We start from the raw sequence: 16495 nt of genomic DNA, 5'->3' as shown, positions 1-16495 counted from the left end.
GCCACCTACATAACTCCTGCTGCAGCTTTACTTCTGCAAATCAGCGCCAGGACACCCGTGCCACTAGCACATGCTTTCCAGACACCACGTGCCCTTGCGCCGGTGGCTGAGACAGCCAGCATGCATTTTGGGGACAAGTTTTTCCTGCATCCGCAGAAATTCTGCTCAGTTCCCAAACTGAAAGAAATCAGAATAGTGGCTTTCTGTATCAAGTCAGAATAACACCCTGCACAAACTAGCTGATCTTCAGCAAGCTGCCCATCTGTGCTTAAATCAGCCGATAGCGTGTTGTAAGCAAGGCAGAACTGGTCTCTCCATTGCCCTTGCTCCATTTTCCTCATCGCCTGCCACCCCCTTACCTCTCCCGTCCTCCCCCACCCCTCGACAAACCCCCTTGCTGCAGCTGGCCTGAGTCAGAGCCCTCTTTCCACAGCGGCTTTCTCCTTGTGTTTTTCCCCCTTTGCTGAGTCAGCATGGCCATAACCAGTTCAGGCTGGGGGAGTGACTCACGCTTTAATGGTTTCCTGTCGGCGGATCTGGCTGCTCCGCGCTCCGAGGACAGCCCAGCTGGCGTTGGCTGTACTCGCAGTGCTCCTGGAGCCCCTCACGTGCCTTCAGTAGCAGCAGCGATGCTCCCTCCCTTGGTGTGGGAAGTGATGGTAATTGGGACTGGTCAGTTTTGGGGTCCCCACAAAGAGAAAAGATGCGTGAACTCTTTTCGCTCATTTTCTGCTCCCCATTGCCGAGAGAGCTTTCGGCTTTCCCTCTGCACACAGGTGTGATTGCAGCTGTACGTGTGCAAGCAGGAGCTTCTTTGCTTATAAAAGGAGGTTGTGGGACAGAGTTCCCAAGGGCTTGACTTTGCTGGGGCTTTGAATGTGTCCTTTCAGCTCTCGCTCCTGAGTGTCAGGACACCCTGTTCACGCTGCTCTCTGTGTTCTGCCTGGAGGCTCCTTGGGCAGCAGTGAATCTCTGTGCTGGTGGCCGGGAGTCAGTGGAGCAGGGTGAACTGTTGTGTTCCACTAAGATATTCACATGTCTCAGAAATTTTGCTTTGGGGATGAACAATGGCCATGCTGCTTTTTCTCTCATTTCCTGCTGCTGAAACACATCCATGGAGGAACAGCTGGTGATATTCCTGCTGCTCCGCATCTCCATCGCTGCCTTGCTGAATTTCCTCTCCACTCCCAGCCTTTCTAACGCTGCCCCATCCACTTCCCAAGCTGCACCTCTTGCTTTTCCAGACTTCAGCAGCATTCCTCCTCAGGTGTATTCTGCTGAGTGGCCATGCGGGAAGCGGCAAGTGTTAACCAAGCACAACCAGCCCAGGATAATAATGCAAGAGCTCACGACCAAGCACATTGTCAGTTGAGAGCCTGGCCAGAGGTTTCTCACAGTCCCACTGTTGAAACTTGAGCATCCTTGGGCAAAAAGTTGTGAGTCATGACTACCAAAAGCAAGATCAGCCATTGGCCTTACAGCAGAAGGAGTAAGAGATGTGCAGATATGTATCTCTGTTGTTTAAATTGGAGCTGTTGTTTTATTTTAAAACATTGCAAGTTGCCATCCTGTTGAAAGCTCCCATCGTTTCAGTAGTAAATGGTCCCCAAATTATTAATCTGAAGTGCTCAGTGAAGCACTCTCCCCTTCACCAAAAAATATTCTTCTGCAAATGGATACTAGAAGAGCACTCTCTCAGAGATAACATGGATCTTGTGTCATCAGAGCACAGCAACGCTAATGATAAAATGAATTCTACGTGCAAGTATCCAAGCTGAAACCTGACAAAGACACCAAAGCATGTAATGCATCCTGCTGAGAACAGTCAGATCTGCTAATGACCATTGACAGCCAGATCTCACTCATGTCTTCCTGGAAGGTCAGTGGGTCTGCTGGCACCTTGCTGGGGAGCAGCTCCAGCTGAATGAGGAGAGCACAGCACTGCGTGCTGAGCCGCCAGCACCGTTTCCTGTAGCATCCAGGTGCTCCACATAAGTCTTGTCTCCTAAGAGTTGCCTGATCTCAGCCTAAGGATAGACAGATTCCTTCCCTCTGGACATCTGTAACCTCGCACATGCGTGCGAGCATGAAAATGGAAGCCTGAATCTGAAAAATTAAGAGGAAACGAAAATGGGACCGTGACTGCTCTGTGGGCTCTAAACCACATGGTAAACTTAGCTGTGCTGAAGAAGGAGGATATATAATGGTGGGGAAGGTCTTCCCTTTTCCAGAGAAGAAAGCAGCTTGGTGAGAGGCATTATTGTGGAATCCAGCTCCCTTGTGCCATACCAGCCAGCTACTCCGCCGCATTTAATACATTTACAGCTCCTCAAAGAGGCCTTGCTCAGAGCAGACGCCTGCACTTGGCAGCTGCTTAAAGCAGTCCAGATGGGATCCTTTTAAAAATTACAAACTGGTGTATCTCACTTTGGGACAGGAGCCAACAACAACAAGCCTTCCATTCTTCTCCATGCATTTTCCATTTGTATTCCAACATGTTTACTTTGCTGCCCTTTACTCTAACTTTTTTTCACTGAAGAATTAGCGCAGACCTTTCATCTCCCTCTTGAGCAGCTGAGGCATCAGGAAGTCCTGCAGGAGCTCAGTCTTGCAGTCCTAGAGCTGACCAGGCTGCAGGATTTTCTCAGTCAGAAGACAAAGGACAAGGTGGGAATTAGAGTCAAGGGGACACAAAGCCACAACTCAGCTTTGGGGAGAAAGTCTGTGAGTCTTGATGCTCTTCAAGGGTCCCCAGAATTATGAGCTTTCTTTGAGTTCATCACGCTCGTCTCAGCTCCCAAATGGCAAGGTGTTCACGTCCTGTTTGGGAAGAAGCAATCAGTGCCAAGACTTCTGTATAGTAACATGTATACTGGGATTTTTTTCCTGAGACTTGAGAAATGGTGGCTTTGTTTCCCTTCTAGCCTACATTCCTTTGACAGTGGTTAGAAAACAAACCAGTTGCCAGGTATTCTGCTGCTGAATTCAACGAGCAAGTTCAGTAGTGTTGGAAACTGTTGGCAGAGCCTGTTAGGCATTACTTTCTTTTCTCTCTACTCTGCCACCCAAATTTCTCCATCCGTATTTCTCCGTACTATATTCTCAAGCCATCCTGGCACAGTTTCTCCCTATATATTTCTTCTACCATGATACCTCCCCAAAACCCCAGACAAGTATGCCGGAGTTCCCCACCCAGCACACTATCTCTTAAGGACAGTATAGCCATAACCTGTGACTATATAGGAAATCCTGGCAACATTCATCCAACACATGACGCATCAGCAGAGAAGGAAAATGCCACTGTCATCAAGCATGTAATGGAGAGACATGCACTGAGCTCTTTGCTACCGGTTGAGGTTAACTGCAAGAGATTTTGCCCAATCTTGAGCCTCATTCTACCAAGCTGTAAACGTCAACACTGGTGCTCAGCCCGTGAGAAGTCAGTGTGGGTCAGTGTGTCTCTCAGCAGTGGCACAGCCCTGATTTCAAGCCGTCACCTAGTTCCTACAGAAAAGAAGGTATTGGCTCCACTATCTGAGTCTTTTCACCGAGGGTTATTCACTGCTCCAGGCGTGTCATTACCAAACATCACGTACAAGCAAAGCACCCCAAATGCCTTCTCCCAGAGGCAAGATCACTGAGAAATTGCCCAAGCACCCTTACTATCAGCAGCTGCAACTCAAATAGAAGATGAGAGTAACCCAGAGAGAAAGTCAAAGATAGTCGTAAATACACCAGAAAGGGCTGATAAAACCACTGAGAATGAGAGAAGTCTGTGGAAACTTGGCTCTGCGTAGCTATGGAGATTTGGATGTTCAAGGCTCTAGGAGCACCCCAAGCACTCCAAACACAGCAGCTCCACTGTGCCAGAACCCCCCAGACCTCCTCTATCCAGTAGCTGCAACATCAAAGGAGCTCTGAGACATGTTCATCCTAAGGACCCAGAGTGCCAGAGACTCAGTGATATGAAGTAGCCAAAAACTGGAGGAGCTGGAATGTAGCTGTCTTCTATGGGGAGCAAAGAAACAGCTGTGTCTGAGCTAGACTCCAGAGAAAATAGGACACCATGACCCTGAATGACTTATACAACAGAATTAAAAAAGATAGCGTCTGTGTTAAGTCTTGAGGGATCTCTCTGTGGATGTTTTAGAGAGGCCTCAGTTACAAATAATCCAGGTGATGGTATCTACCAGCCAAACCATGAGCTCTGAGCTCTTGCTGTGGAGCATCCCATCAACGAGTGGAGCTGCTCACGCAGCGAGTGTGCAAGGGGCTGACCCTCTCACCTGATCAATTGTAAGACAAGCCCACAATGGTGTCACACAACCAGGGAGCCCATCCAGACCACCCTTGTTCCCATGACAGCCCAGGCAGCACTCAGTGAGGGTGGGGAAATGCTTGCTTAAAGAGTTTGGTTTGACTGTCAGCAATAAAATTCAGAGGCAGAGAACTATTTCCCATATTGTCGTAATTACATGGTTCTCGCTTAGTTTTAGGAATTTTTGAAAATAACCCTTTGCACCTGGAGGATGGTTAGACCAGGCAGAAACAACCACCAAAGAAACCAGGAAAGCAATGGGAAGAGTCAGCATACTCCAGGTTGTGAAACAAACAAACAAAATTGCTTAGACTTTCTTTGGATGAAAAGTTAGGACATTCAACAGAGGCTTTGACTTAGGAGCCCACGATATGGGAGGACTGGATCGGATCTGTACAGAAGCATCTGCCATATAATCTGCTGTCTATATTAATACTAGCATTTTTATTCACAGGGAGAACAAGGTGATGACGGGAAGGTAGAAGGCCCACAGGGACCACCTGGAGACAGAGTAAGACGTTACATCCCTTCTCTAATCAATCCTGGCCTGGTTTTTGCAGGTAGCTTAGTTAGGTTGCTTCCTTACTTGTAGAACATGCACAAGCCGTTGAGATATTGCAGATGACAGATTCTTTACATCCACCTTAAGTCTTTGTTGTGTTGTTGTAGGGCCCCGTTGGTGACAGAGGTGATCGAGGGGAGCCTGGAGACCCTGGTTATCCTGTAAGTCTTATTCCAAGTACATGTTTCAGAAATGTTTGTCTTGGGGCAGTGCTTCCAATCTGCATCAGCCCACAGAAGGTCTACCCTTTGCACAGTAGTGACGATTCATAACCCACTGTTTTCCCTTGTCAACCACTGCACATGGCTGTGTTTCAAACAAGGAGTAATTCAAAGATCTTGACCTAAAGTGGTAAAAATTTTTCTGAAGGCAAATGTAGGTCCTGCAGGTCAGCATCTCACAATGCCATGCACCTTCCTGAGCACACTAGACTGAAAGAATGAGTGGGACCATCTCATCAGAGGTATTTGTGATTATCAAGGAAATACCCTGGGGAAGATGTGTACAGGAGAAGTCATGTCGATGCTGAACAAAATTCAAGACTGATGTGCCCATGGCTGCAGACTCTTTTGTGGGAAGATCTCTGTTAACTTGGAGGTTTGAAAGCTTCCAAAATCTTATCGGGATTTCTCTCAAAAGCAAGACCAGGGTTATGAATTATTCCCCTGTGCTTCTGATGCCCTCTTTGCAGGACATCTGCAGCTGATTGGTGTTGATCTGTAAAGGCTCTATGGACTAAGTCTTACCTCCATCCAAAAGCAGCTGGTCAGAGCGACCTGTTACAGTAATGTACAGAAGAGTTTAAATTCACCAGGGTAGCAGTGCTGCTGCCTTATTTTGTAGGACAGCAGTCTCCAGCTGTTCACTTACATTAGTGCTGTGTGTATTTAGGTACTTCTTTACTGCTTAGATGGTGATTAGCAGTTCCTCTTAGCTATTTCTTTCCAATGCATATCCATGGGAGCATGCACGCTACCTGCAAGCTTCGACATTTCTGTATGAGCAGAATGCAGATATGTATCTCTTCTCCTGCCCCATACAACGTTACATCCATTTTTATTTCCCATTGCTAAAAAAGTACCCAAGAACAAACACATGTTCCCTCTCTTGTTTTTTAAAGGGTCAAGAAGGGCTTGATGGAGAAAGAGGAAAACCTGGACAGCAAGGCTTACCTGTAAGAGATACTGCTTTATTGTAAGCTACCCAATGCCACATGCATGTGAAAAACAGATGCAAAAGGGAAGGTAGGAGGGGCTGCAGTAAGGAATGTGAGGTGAGCTGTGAAATGCAACGTGTGCATTTCCATAAGCAAGGCCGATAGAACAGGCATTTGGAGCCACATGTTGGGAGTAGTAAATGGGTGACAGAACAGGAGACACTCCCAGAAGCCTGTTTCCAAAACTGTCTTTTCCGAACAATCCAAGAGGGACTAGAAGTCTTAGGAGATGGGCAGTGGGAGATGACAACGACAGTGGAAGCGTCCGCTTGGAAATGATACATTTGGCATGCTGCTGGTGAGAGCTGGTCCAGTGTGAGGTGAGGCCATATTATTCTGCCTGCATGCTGTTTCCTCTCAAACCAGTGCATTTATGAAAGACTAAATTAAATCCAAATTTAAGGGAAGGACTTTTTATTCCCTTGCTATATACGGCAGCATCTAATTTGTATATGTGATTATTGCAACTGTGAGTGCAGCAGCACATTAAATGCCGTTTGCATTGGGAAATAAAATTGAATCAATTCCCATTCTTTGTAGGGCTGCTGGGAAGAACAACAGATTCTATTTTGGGGTAAAATCTTAGTGCTGTGTCATATGGCCTAGAAATGGGTAGAGCTGCTGCATTCCCCCGTGGATGTAGTTTATTCTGAGGAGCTTTGGATTGTCTTTAGTAAAGAGCCATTAGAAACACATGGCTTAGAAACAAGCTGAGGAAGGAGAGCTCTGCAGGTGTGTCCTTACTTACCATTTCTTTGATATTAGTCCAGAAATTGCCCCTGACACAAATACACACAAAAACCCCCTGGATGGCCAGAAGAAAAGATGGAGATGTGTGATGGGGAAGAGACTAGTAAGAGAGTAGTGAAATACCCTCTCTGATTTACTCCTCCATAGGTAGCTCTCTAATATCTGACATCCAGGCCAAACCAAGGAAAGGGCTGCAGCATGCAAAAGGGAGGTAGTACCAACACTAAAGATGTAGTCACTGTATAAACTACTCGTTCTGCACGTAGCTTCTGCAGTACCTTTCTCAAAACAGGCTCCTTCCTGCCCACTTCTCAGCACTGTTTTCCAGGCACCATCTGGAATTTAGTGAATGATTTCCACAAATAAGAACACCACCCAAGTGAGGGGGTAGCATTGCTTCTTCTCCAATTGACACCCTGTAAAATGCTCTCTGGAGACAGTTCCTTGCTCCTTTTTCCCCAGGAGGCCTGTCTGAGCACAGGCTGTTCCCCTGAATTGTTTCCATACGGTCAACGTTGTTAGAGCACAAAAAAATGCTGTTCTTTGTACTTCATGCAAGATACTGCCAGAAGAGAATTTCAAGCAGATTTTTCTCGCTTGTGTTTTGTAGGGGCATCCTGGACCACCAGGCCAGCCAGGAGCAAAGGGATCCAAAGGTGATGTGGTAGGTTTCAGCAGGGTGGATTTATAGTGTCCCAAGTTTAAAGAAAATGTCTAATTAAGAGGACTCTCATGTTTTTCCCCAGCATGTGTGATTTGGCCTATGGTCTATGCCTTGAAAGACTGTGAAGAACCTAGTGGGAGGGCTGTAAACATGTATCTGAGTGTCCAAGCCCAATAGTACGTTGGCTTTGTGGAGCTGGAGAAGATCAAGACAATTACAGCTCCAGCACAATGGGTGAATCTTGGGCAGGTCTTTAGTCATTGCCATGGGTTGTGTCTCTTTCCCATACCCCTGTTTGTGGTGTCTCCAGCCACAGCTGGCTTGTCTGAGCCAGGCAAGTGTCTCTTTCACTTGAACCATAAACTTTTCTGGCTTGAAACCTTCCAGATTTGGAGTCCATTTATCCATGCAGTAATGTTTCTTGGAAGAGCCCCTCTAACTTCTTGCCCTTACTGAGCAAGAAAACACAGCACACATGGGTCCTTCAAGGTTCATTGGGGTACCTCATATCTACTCCTACTTCTACATCTGGCTATAATGACAGCTTGCTAATTATTCTCACAGATCAGGGAATTTATTTGCTAAAACATAAGTATGTGACCTCAATACTCAGCAAATTCCTGCTCCCTTTGGCAGATGTCAGGATTTTTAATCTGACCCTGCTGGGGTAATGCCACAAGATAGTTTAACCTACAGTAGGTGTTCTTGGCAAAAAGCGTACCAGGAGATAAGATAAATAAACTCTACCCATCGATGGACAATCTGGAACTGCCTTTGGGTCTAATGAACAGCAGAGAAATCACCCCCAGGAGTATTTCTTTCATGTAGCTGGCCTGCCTGGTCCTCTGCAGATGGAGAAACAATGCACAGAAAATGCAGTGCTTCAATTTAAAAGTGCTTTAGTACATGACCTCACTAAGAGAGCCCTACTGTAGGTGATGATGCTGAGTTTTCCATTCATTCTGCAGAAATTAATCCTTTTTACAGCTAATAAACCTCAGGAGTATTTCTTTTATGTCTTTATTCACAAAGCAGCATTGCAAATTTTAATGCAAGATATCCTTTTCATTTCCATTAACTTACCAAAATAGAGGGAGCTACCTCAGAGAAAAGCTCTTACTGAAAACCCTGCAGGAGACTTGCTGGGTCCTTGGTTTGGCACTGTGCTGTCAATGAACTGACAGAGGACGCAGGTTTTAAGCATCTTGTTCTAATGTTTGCCAGTGCACTGAGTCCTCCCTCGAGTTCATCCTGCTTTATTTGTCCTCATCTGCTCTGTATTAGGAAAAATGTAGGTTCTTGCCTTCTAGCTATTCATTCCTGCCCTAGAACTCTCAAGACATACGAAGAATCACTTGTAATAAAACCAAATAGCAGTTCATTCCCCAGTGTTGGAGCAACTGACTTTATAAATCTCCTTTTTATAAAACTCTTTCCAACCATTATCTAAAAGCACACCCTGAAGTCAGGCTCCCAAGTGGAGTTGTGCTAGAACTGCTGCAATTTTAGATGTCTGTCTTTTTTTACTTGCAGGGTCAAAAAGGAAAGCAAGGAGCACGGGGCAGTACAGGGAGCAGAGGCTCACCGGTAGGTAAAAATTCAGTTTTCTGCCCCAGCAAATGCTGTCCAGGAGCTCCATCACTAACACCTTTGTGATTTTTAGGGCATCCTTGGGCTACCAGGTCCTCGAGGAGTGGTGGGAAGGCAGGGTCAAGAGGGTGCCCCTGGAGTGGACGGAGTGCCTGGGAAGGATGGCGTGCCTGGGATGCTGGTGAGTTTGCAATTGTAACCTTATAGCATCAATAGCAAATGCAACTTAGGAGCTGGAAAACTAAACGGTAGCACAGGAGAAATGGATGTAGTCCAGCTACAGATATTCCAGTTAACATGGACCCAGAGTGGACCATATGCTCCTCTTCATATCTCACATGCACATAGATGCAGCAGCTGCCTTCGCATGGCCAAGTCTGTAAATAAACCAGTGTTTCTAGCCTGACAGATACTTGCATGCACAGACTTCCGTATACATCTCTGCAAATCCACCCATGCCCAGATGCGTGGTGCTTGCTGAGGGCAGAATCACACCACTGCCCTGTCCCCCCAGAAGCTGTGCAGAGGTGGAAAGAGCGTCTTGTTTCATAACCTCTTCTGGGTTTCTTTTCTAGGGAGAGCAGGGTGATGATGGGGAAGAAGGTGTGACAGGGATGTCAGGCAAAAGAGGGAACCCTGGCATACCGGGACTCCCCGGGGCACAAGGACCACCAGGATTCAAGGTGAGTTTCTGACTCCCGAAGGTACTGCTACGAGCAATCCAGTCAGTGAGCCCGTTGTGTCTAGAGCTTGGATTCTCCAAGGTCTAATAAAGTCTCAAATCCTGCTGCCATCTTTCACTTAGCTAGAGGCTCAGTAGATCCTTCTCCTCATCCATCCATCCATCCATCTTCATGATGTTCACAGCAGCTGAATGTCCCAGAGACCTTTCTACCTTTTTCAAAGTTCACTGACCTGAGGAGCCTACAGATACACATACCCACACTATGAACACTTTAGCCTTCTTTCTTTAGAAACCTTGCTAAATAAACATGGCCTTGGAGAAGTTGCAAAGGAACTGCTACAGCCTGCCTGTAGGATGTCCAGGATGGAAGACTCCGTGGGAAATTTGGGTGTCCTCTAGCTGCTGCCTTGCAAGGCCTGAACTGCTGAGGGGAAATTTGTGCCCCTTGTGTTTTAGCATATATTTACGAGATTGGAGTGGCTGGAACCAGTGTGGGCTTGGACATCACTGTGGGTGGAAGCAGGGACAAGCTGCTTTAGTGACCTTGGGGCTTCTTCCTGGTCCAGGCAAGGTCACAGGATCTAAACTGGACCAACAGCAATTCAGCCGTTTGTAGAAAGACTCTGTAAATAGGAAGACTCCAGCTGGGTTTGCAGAGGCTATCGGGTCTGATTTAAATTATGGCTCCCATAACACATCGCTCTTAAACTGTCACTTGCTGCCCTCCAGCTGCCTTGGGTAGAATAACAGGCTGTTACCAGAAATGACTGAAAGACCCTTGTGTCGTATGACAGACTCGTACCCTGGCTCCAGGGAAATTTATTGCCCCCTTTCCAGCTGCTCAACCATCCTAGGCTCTCACTGCCTTTGCTCCTCTCTCCCAGTTTGCCCCAGATCGAGTCTCTGGGGCTTGTGCTGCTCCTGGCACTTGGCAAGGGGAAGAGGTGGGGAGCAAAGTGTGGTGCTGGGTCTCAGAAGCCCCTCTCTTGTCCTTAAGTTGCAGAGTTGGTGCTGGGGAAAATGTTGGCTTTGCAGCCTCTGGACTGAAGTCCTCCAGCTGAAGTCTCAGCATGTCTTCAACATTTTAGATGGATTAATCATCAATTGCTAGCCTGCTGGGGGGAAGAGATTATGAGAAATTGCAGGGCCGGACAGCCGACATACGGAAGCGCAAACAGAAGACATTTCGCCCCCGTGCTGTCCTTAGCCCCGATGCAGGCGGTACAGCTCTGCTGAAGCTCCTGCTCTGCCTGAAGCTCAGGAGGGGACGCAGCCATGCCCATCACTGCTCTCACACTGTACATCCTGCAACAATCCGCCTTAGGAGACCTGAGGCATCTCCTGATGAAACCACATTCCTCATCCTCCTGATGAGCCACTCTTTTCCAGTTTTCCATCTATGGCTATTTCGGCTGCGTGTTGTTATATTTAGCTCCTGCCCTTTGGAATTACTTGAATTCTGTTATTTTTAGGGTGAAAGAGGATTGCCTGGACAGACTGGCCAAACAGGGAAGCGAGGATCATCAGGAGGAATGGGCCTTCCAGGGAGCCCTGGTGATCCGGGACCCAAAGGACAGCCGGTTAGTGCTGAACGGAGCTGATCAGACCTGGCTCCAAGCTGTCTCCTGCAGAAGAGGGTGCAGATCCGCAGGCTGGAATAGCAGGGCGAATCCTGGGAAGATCTTTTACAGGGGAACCCATAACCAGCTTGTGCCTGAGTGCAGGAGCTCCGGCACAGCTCTCTCCAGCATGCACACTTCCCTGCTCTTCACTGCTCGCTTGTGCACAGAGCTGTCTAATCGGCGCCTACATTCCCCAAGACAGCGTGACTGTTCACGTCATCCTCGTGCCTGTGGTTACGAGGCCGTGGTGCGTGCTGGCAGCCAGGCTGCAGAGCCATCTCAAACACCTCTCAGCAGTGTCTTTGATGAGAGCTGTTATGAGCGCGGTGCATGGAGCCTGTGGGAGGTGTTGAGTGTTAGGAGGTGAACTATGCACTCCAAGCCATCCAAAAGGTGCAAAGGAGGGTCTGTAGCTCCGCTGGGACATGCAGGAGGTGCAGGAGCAGGCGTCATTCGTGCAGTTTTGAGGGCGGTGGAGCTGCGAGTTCAGAGCACGCTGTGGGAGAAATACCGAGAGCCCTCGGTCAAAGCAGAAGTTAAATTCCCACACCTGTCTCCAAGGCAGGCTCCTAATCCTTCCTGCTTTTATTTATTGTGCTGGTGGGATTGCCCAGTTTAGCACTGATGTGTCACGCTTTATCAGCCTGAGGCTATATTGAGAATACTTGAGCTATTTAGATTGGGACCACCATCAGAGGATCTAGTTAGGCCACAGATGTAAAACTAACATGAGGAAAAGAGAGATTAGGACTAATACAAAACAAGGGACAAGATGAACCCAAACTACCTCAATTAAAATATACTTGTTTGTATATTTTATATAAAAACTTGTGATGGCAGTATTCAAGCTGAAAGATAGTAGCCCACAGCATAATAACAATATCATTTTGCCTCTTGTGTCCACAAGTGGCAGGTTCATTTCCCCAGTATTGCCATTGCCTACCTTGCTGCATAACTAGTGATCAGGTCCCCTTAGCTGAGATGACTCCATGGCATTTAAACCTTTCTGATGTCCCATTTACTTTTGCCCAAAATTCCTGTAGAAAGAGGGCTTGGTTGGTTCTCCTAATGCAGGAGAGACCTTAGTCCTCCATTAGTAGCAGTTTTCCTTTCCAGGATCTGTAAATGGGCAGTTAAATCAATCTGTATCCTTGGAAAGTTTCTTACGCTCCACGGAGTCCAACCAAGCCCTTTCTTGCCAAGCAGTTTCTCACTGTCGTGGCAGGAAAAACTTCTTGACAGTGAGGTCTCTAGACTGACTCTGGAATGGCCTTGTAATAGAGGTGGTGGAAACCCCATCGCTTGAGTCATTTACAACTGGGCTGAACAAGACATTGTAAAACATCCCATAAAGTACAATCCAGCATGGGTCACACAGTCCTGCCGAGAGTCCAAACAAGCCTTTTCCATCTCTGATGTTCCTAAGACTGTAGATGAATCATCTGGTGTATGTTTCTGACCCATTTTTTTTTAACGTTGAATCATTTCACATTCTGACATCTGAGAAGCCCAGAAATATCAAATGACATACATCTCAAACGTGGTGAAATCAGGGTGTTTATACAAGGACACGCTACCCAGTGTGGTTTTTTTATTCTCAGAGTGCATGCTAAGTGCTAATCCAAGCTTGATGGCCTTCCAAATATTTTATTATTATTTTTCTTAAGAAATTGAGCAAAAATCCCTGCAGGGTTGAATAGGAAAAGAATTAGGGGATATGCACAGTTTTTCTGGGTTTGAATAGGAGGTTATGTTGTAGGAACATGCACTTTTTTGACAGCTTGAATGAGCATAGTTTGAAATTATCCTTTAATAGGTCAGTCCATTTGGTATTAGAAATAAAAGAAGAGCTTGTTTTAAAGGGCTTTGAGGCTGGTTTTTTTGCAGCATGAACTTTCAAGATCAATCTCAGAGTAGATGCTCTCCATCCTGCTTCTGCTGACTGTGGTCCAAGCTAGACAAGCATCTGCTAGAAATAGTGTAGGTATGCCTCCCATTCTGGGGGCAAAAAGGCTTAGTCTATGAGATCTGAGTACGCTACGAGTCTATGAAATCTTCTGGAGTTGCTTCTAGCCTGATGTTTGTGTAATTCCTCCTTCAGATTTCTTTCGTACTTCTTTCTGATCGGTCCTGCTCAGAGTGAAGAATACTAATGGATTTCTCTTTCTCTGAAGCTTCTGAACCCTTGGCGTGTCTTCGAGTGACCAGTCATTCAATGTGAACTTACTGTTGCTCTTTGTTCTTGTATTTGTCTTGGTGCTTATTTGCAGGGAGACTTTGGCGAGGCAGGATTTCCAGGGATTGCGGGCATGTTTGGGCCAAAGGTAAGAGGCTGTCTTGTGACCAGTTGGCTTTCTAGTCTCTCTTTACTGGGGACAGACAATGCAATACTTGTTGCAAAGACTCTACTAGCAGCTCTGCGAAAACTATTGAAATTGAATCGTGATTCCGACTTTCTTTAGTTTATGCATCTTCATTTGTTAAATGAGTGTGCATTTACATATGCTTTTGTTGGAGCTTATTCCTGTTAAAATGGGTAGATGGTTGAGAGAAAAAGGCTGTCCTACAGACCCCGGAGCTGTTTCCCCCACCTGAACATCTTTCAGACACTTGTATTTCCAGCATCAGTCATCAGTCTGTACCTGAGACACCAATATGCATTCCTAATGTTGACAGCCTTGATTTGAAATTTAGACTCATTTTATCAGGATATAATTTGCCTGGTGAAAGGGGACCGGTTTGTTTTCTGTAGAAAGTAAAGGGCTTGCAAAACAGGAGTGGGAAAAGAATTTTTTAAAAATTGGACCTTCCCCTTCCCATATACAAGAGGCAGCACCTCTGTCCTTGCAGCAGAGCTGTAAGCAAGGGCATAAACATGGAGTATGTTTATTAAGGGGACCTGGCGTCTCATTTTTGCTTGCAGGGCCCCCCAGGAGACCTTGGTTTCAAAGGCATTCAGGGACCACGTGGGCCACCTGGTCTCATGGTGAGTGGTTTTTTCAGTTTGTTTGGTTTGGGAGGATTTTCTTCCTTCCTCCATCCTCTATTTCTGTGAGGCTACAGGCTGCTATAAGGAGCACAGTGCACTGTTCACCGCGTGCCTGGCAGACAAGCCACGGCCACGGTACCACCTCTGAGCCACCCGAACACATCTGTAGGTAACCACGTGTGCACAGGTCGCTTCGCCTTGGAGACAGTCATGCCGCTATGACCGCTGCACAGACCACTCCAGCTACACTGAAATCTATTTCCAGAATTTCTGAGGTTTTACATGGGTTGTGACAACCACACTGTGCCGGCTTGTGTCTTTGGACTTGCATTTTGAAACAGTTTTTAATTTCAGCTACAGCGAATACCACGATCATGTTGCTGAAAAGCGGCAAAGAGAGTCAGTGTCTTTACTGAGTCTGCCAGGGTAACAGCGACCGTCAGTTCCCATGTGATGGTTCACGTGTGTCTTTTCTTTTCTAGGGAAAAGAAGGAATTATTGGTCCTCTTGGCATTCAGGGTCCCATGGGAAGCCCAGTAAGTATCTGCTTTTTTTTCTGCCTGTACTTTTTAGAAGAGCATAGTGTTTGAGATCCGAGATGCTTGAGGCCAGCATAAGTAAAGCCCAAGTCCTGCTATAACGAGGGAAACAAAATGGTCTTTAAGATGAGCAGCTTGAGAGAAGTGCAGCTTTAGTCCTTAGCTGCATATATAGCTGCAGGAAGATTATTAGCTTAAAAGTGAGGAGCAACTCTACCTAAGTGCAAGTTTTTCAATAGATTGGCTCAGTCTAGAAGACAAGAATGTTACTGCAGTTTTTCAAAAGCAAGCTGCCAGATTTTCCAAAGAACTTGGCCTGGGGGGAAGCAAAAACACACAGGAAACAAAAAAAAAAATATGATAAATGAAAACTGGCAACAGCTTGATTCTGGGAAGTGTTGAAAAGCCCTGCCTGCCGCAAAACACCAAAGGTGCTGAACACAGACTAAAGTTCAGGTCAGTGCTTCATGAAAATATGAGGATGCAGTTACTCAGAGTTCAGTACAGAGGCTGCCACTAGCAGAGATGAAAACCAGTAAGATGAACTCGGACATTACCGAAACGTCCAGTAATGGCTATTTTTTTTACCTCGGGATGGGTGGGCCAGCACGACAACCTGAGCTGATTTGTTTAGAGATGCACTTGGGTCCTTGCAAGGAGCTTCTGGGTGGCAACACATCCAGGCAGTGCAGCTTGCTAACAGTCACTGACAGCCACCTCGTGTGCTTTAACAGGGGCCCAAGGGAGACAAAGGCAGCCGCGGAGAAATGGTAAGTGCTGGTCCGCACCCCTGGGTGCATCCTGCCGTTCAGAGGGTCCCTCTCTTTGAACAACCGAGAGGCACGCTGGGCTCTGCTGCACCCGCTTGGGCTCCGGCTCAGCGTGGTGGCATCAGGCTCCCACGAGGGCAAGACGTACACATCTATACGTGTGCACACACACGTATGTGCACACACATCCGCGTGTGCACTTATACACCCACTCTGCTGTTAAAATTCCCATTTACTTAACCCAATTACACGGCAAAAGCTCACACTTTACAGCTGACCGTGGTGTCTCCAGGAACAAACCACAGTGAATGGCAGCTCAAAAAGCCCCAGGCTGTCCCTGCCAGGGGCACGCGGCCTGTCTAAGTAGCAGCATTGCCCAGAAGCAGCCCCAACAGCTGGGGACCAGTGCCCGGGCACCTTCTCGCCTTCTGCTCTTCCTCTGGTCCCCTTCTTGCGGGGGGTCTGATGGACTTTTATACCTTCTCATAGCTCCTTGGTGTTCTCACCATACAGGGGATGTATGGCCTATACTGGATACATGTTGTTCATCCTCGTTACCCATAACATGGGTCCCCCTGCTCTCCAGGTTGCTTCCTTTAGCAACCAGGGGTTGTTCCTGCATGCAGGGGCTTGGTCCAGGCATCGGAGCCCAGCAACCGTGGCTGTGTGGCTAGTGCAGAAGGCTGCTTCATGCCTTCTTCAAATGAGACCTCTTACAAGCAAATGCCCGACAGATACCCAAAATCCCAGTCCACATTTCTAACAAGCCAGGGTGCTGCCTCTGTTTCTT

The 16495-nt window shown here is 47.0% G+C and overlaps 1 protein-coding gene across 1 annotated transcript in view; it reads left to right on the top strand.

The window, feature by feature from the left end:
• Positions 1-16495, top strand: part of COL27A1 (collagen type XXVII alpha 1 chain) — a 164343-nt gene that overhangs the window by 141862 nt on the left and 5986 nt on the right. Inside the window, exons 42-53 of the mRNA XM_072883342.1 lie at positions 4773-4829; positions 4988-5041; positions 6001-6054; positions 7457-7510; positions 9044-9097; positions 9174-9281; positions 9676-9783; positions 11258-11365; positions 13678-13731; positions 14331-14393; positions 14879-14932; positions 15670-15705. Of these exons, the coding sequence (XP_072739443.1) occupies positions 4773-4829; positions 4988-5041; positions 6001-6054; positions 7457-7510; positions 9044-9097; positions 9174-9281; positions 9676-9783; positions 11258-11365; positions 13678-13731; positions 14331-14393; positions 14879-14932; positions 15670-15705 (804 nt within the window). The remainder of the gene's footprint in view (positions 1-4772; positions 4830-4987; positions 5042-6000; positions 6055-7456; positions 7511-9043; positions 9098-9173; positions 9282-9675; positions 9784-11257; positions 11366-13677; positions 13732-14330; positions 14394-14878; positions 14933-15669; positions 15706-16495) is intronic.

This window comes from Ciconia boyciana, chromosome 18 (assembly GCF_034638445.1).
Source record: "Ciconia boyciana chromosome 18, ASM3463844v1, whole genome shotgun sequence".
In the NCBI taxonomy this organism is placed as follows: Eukaryota; Metazoa; Chordata; class Aves; order Ciconiiformes; family Ciconiidae; genus Ciconia; species Ciconia boyciana.
The sequence above is the reverse complement of the archived record's forward strand: the minus strand, read 5'-3'. Positions and strand labels throughout refer to the sequence as shown.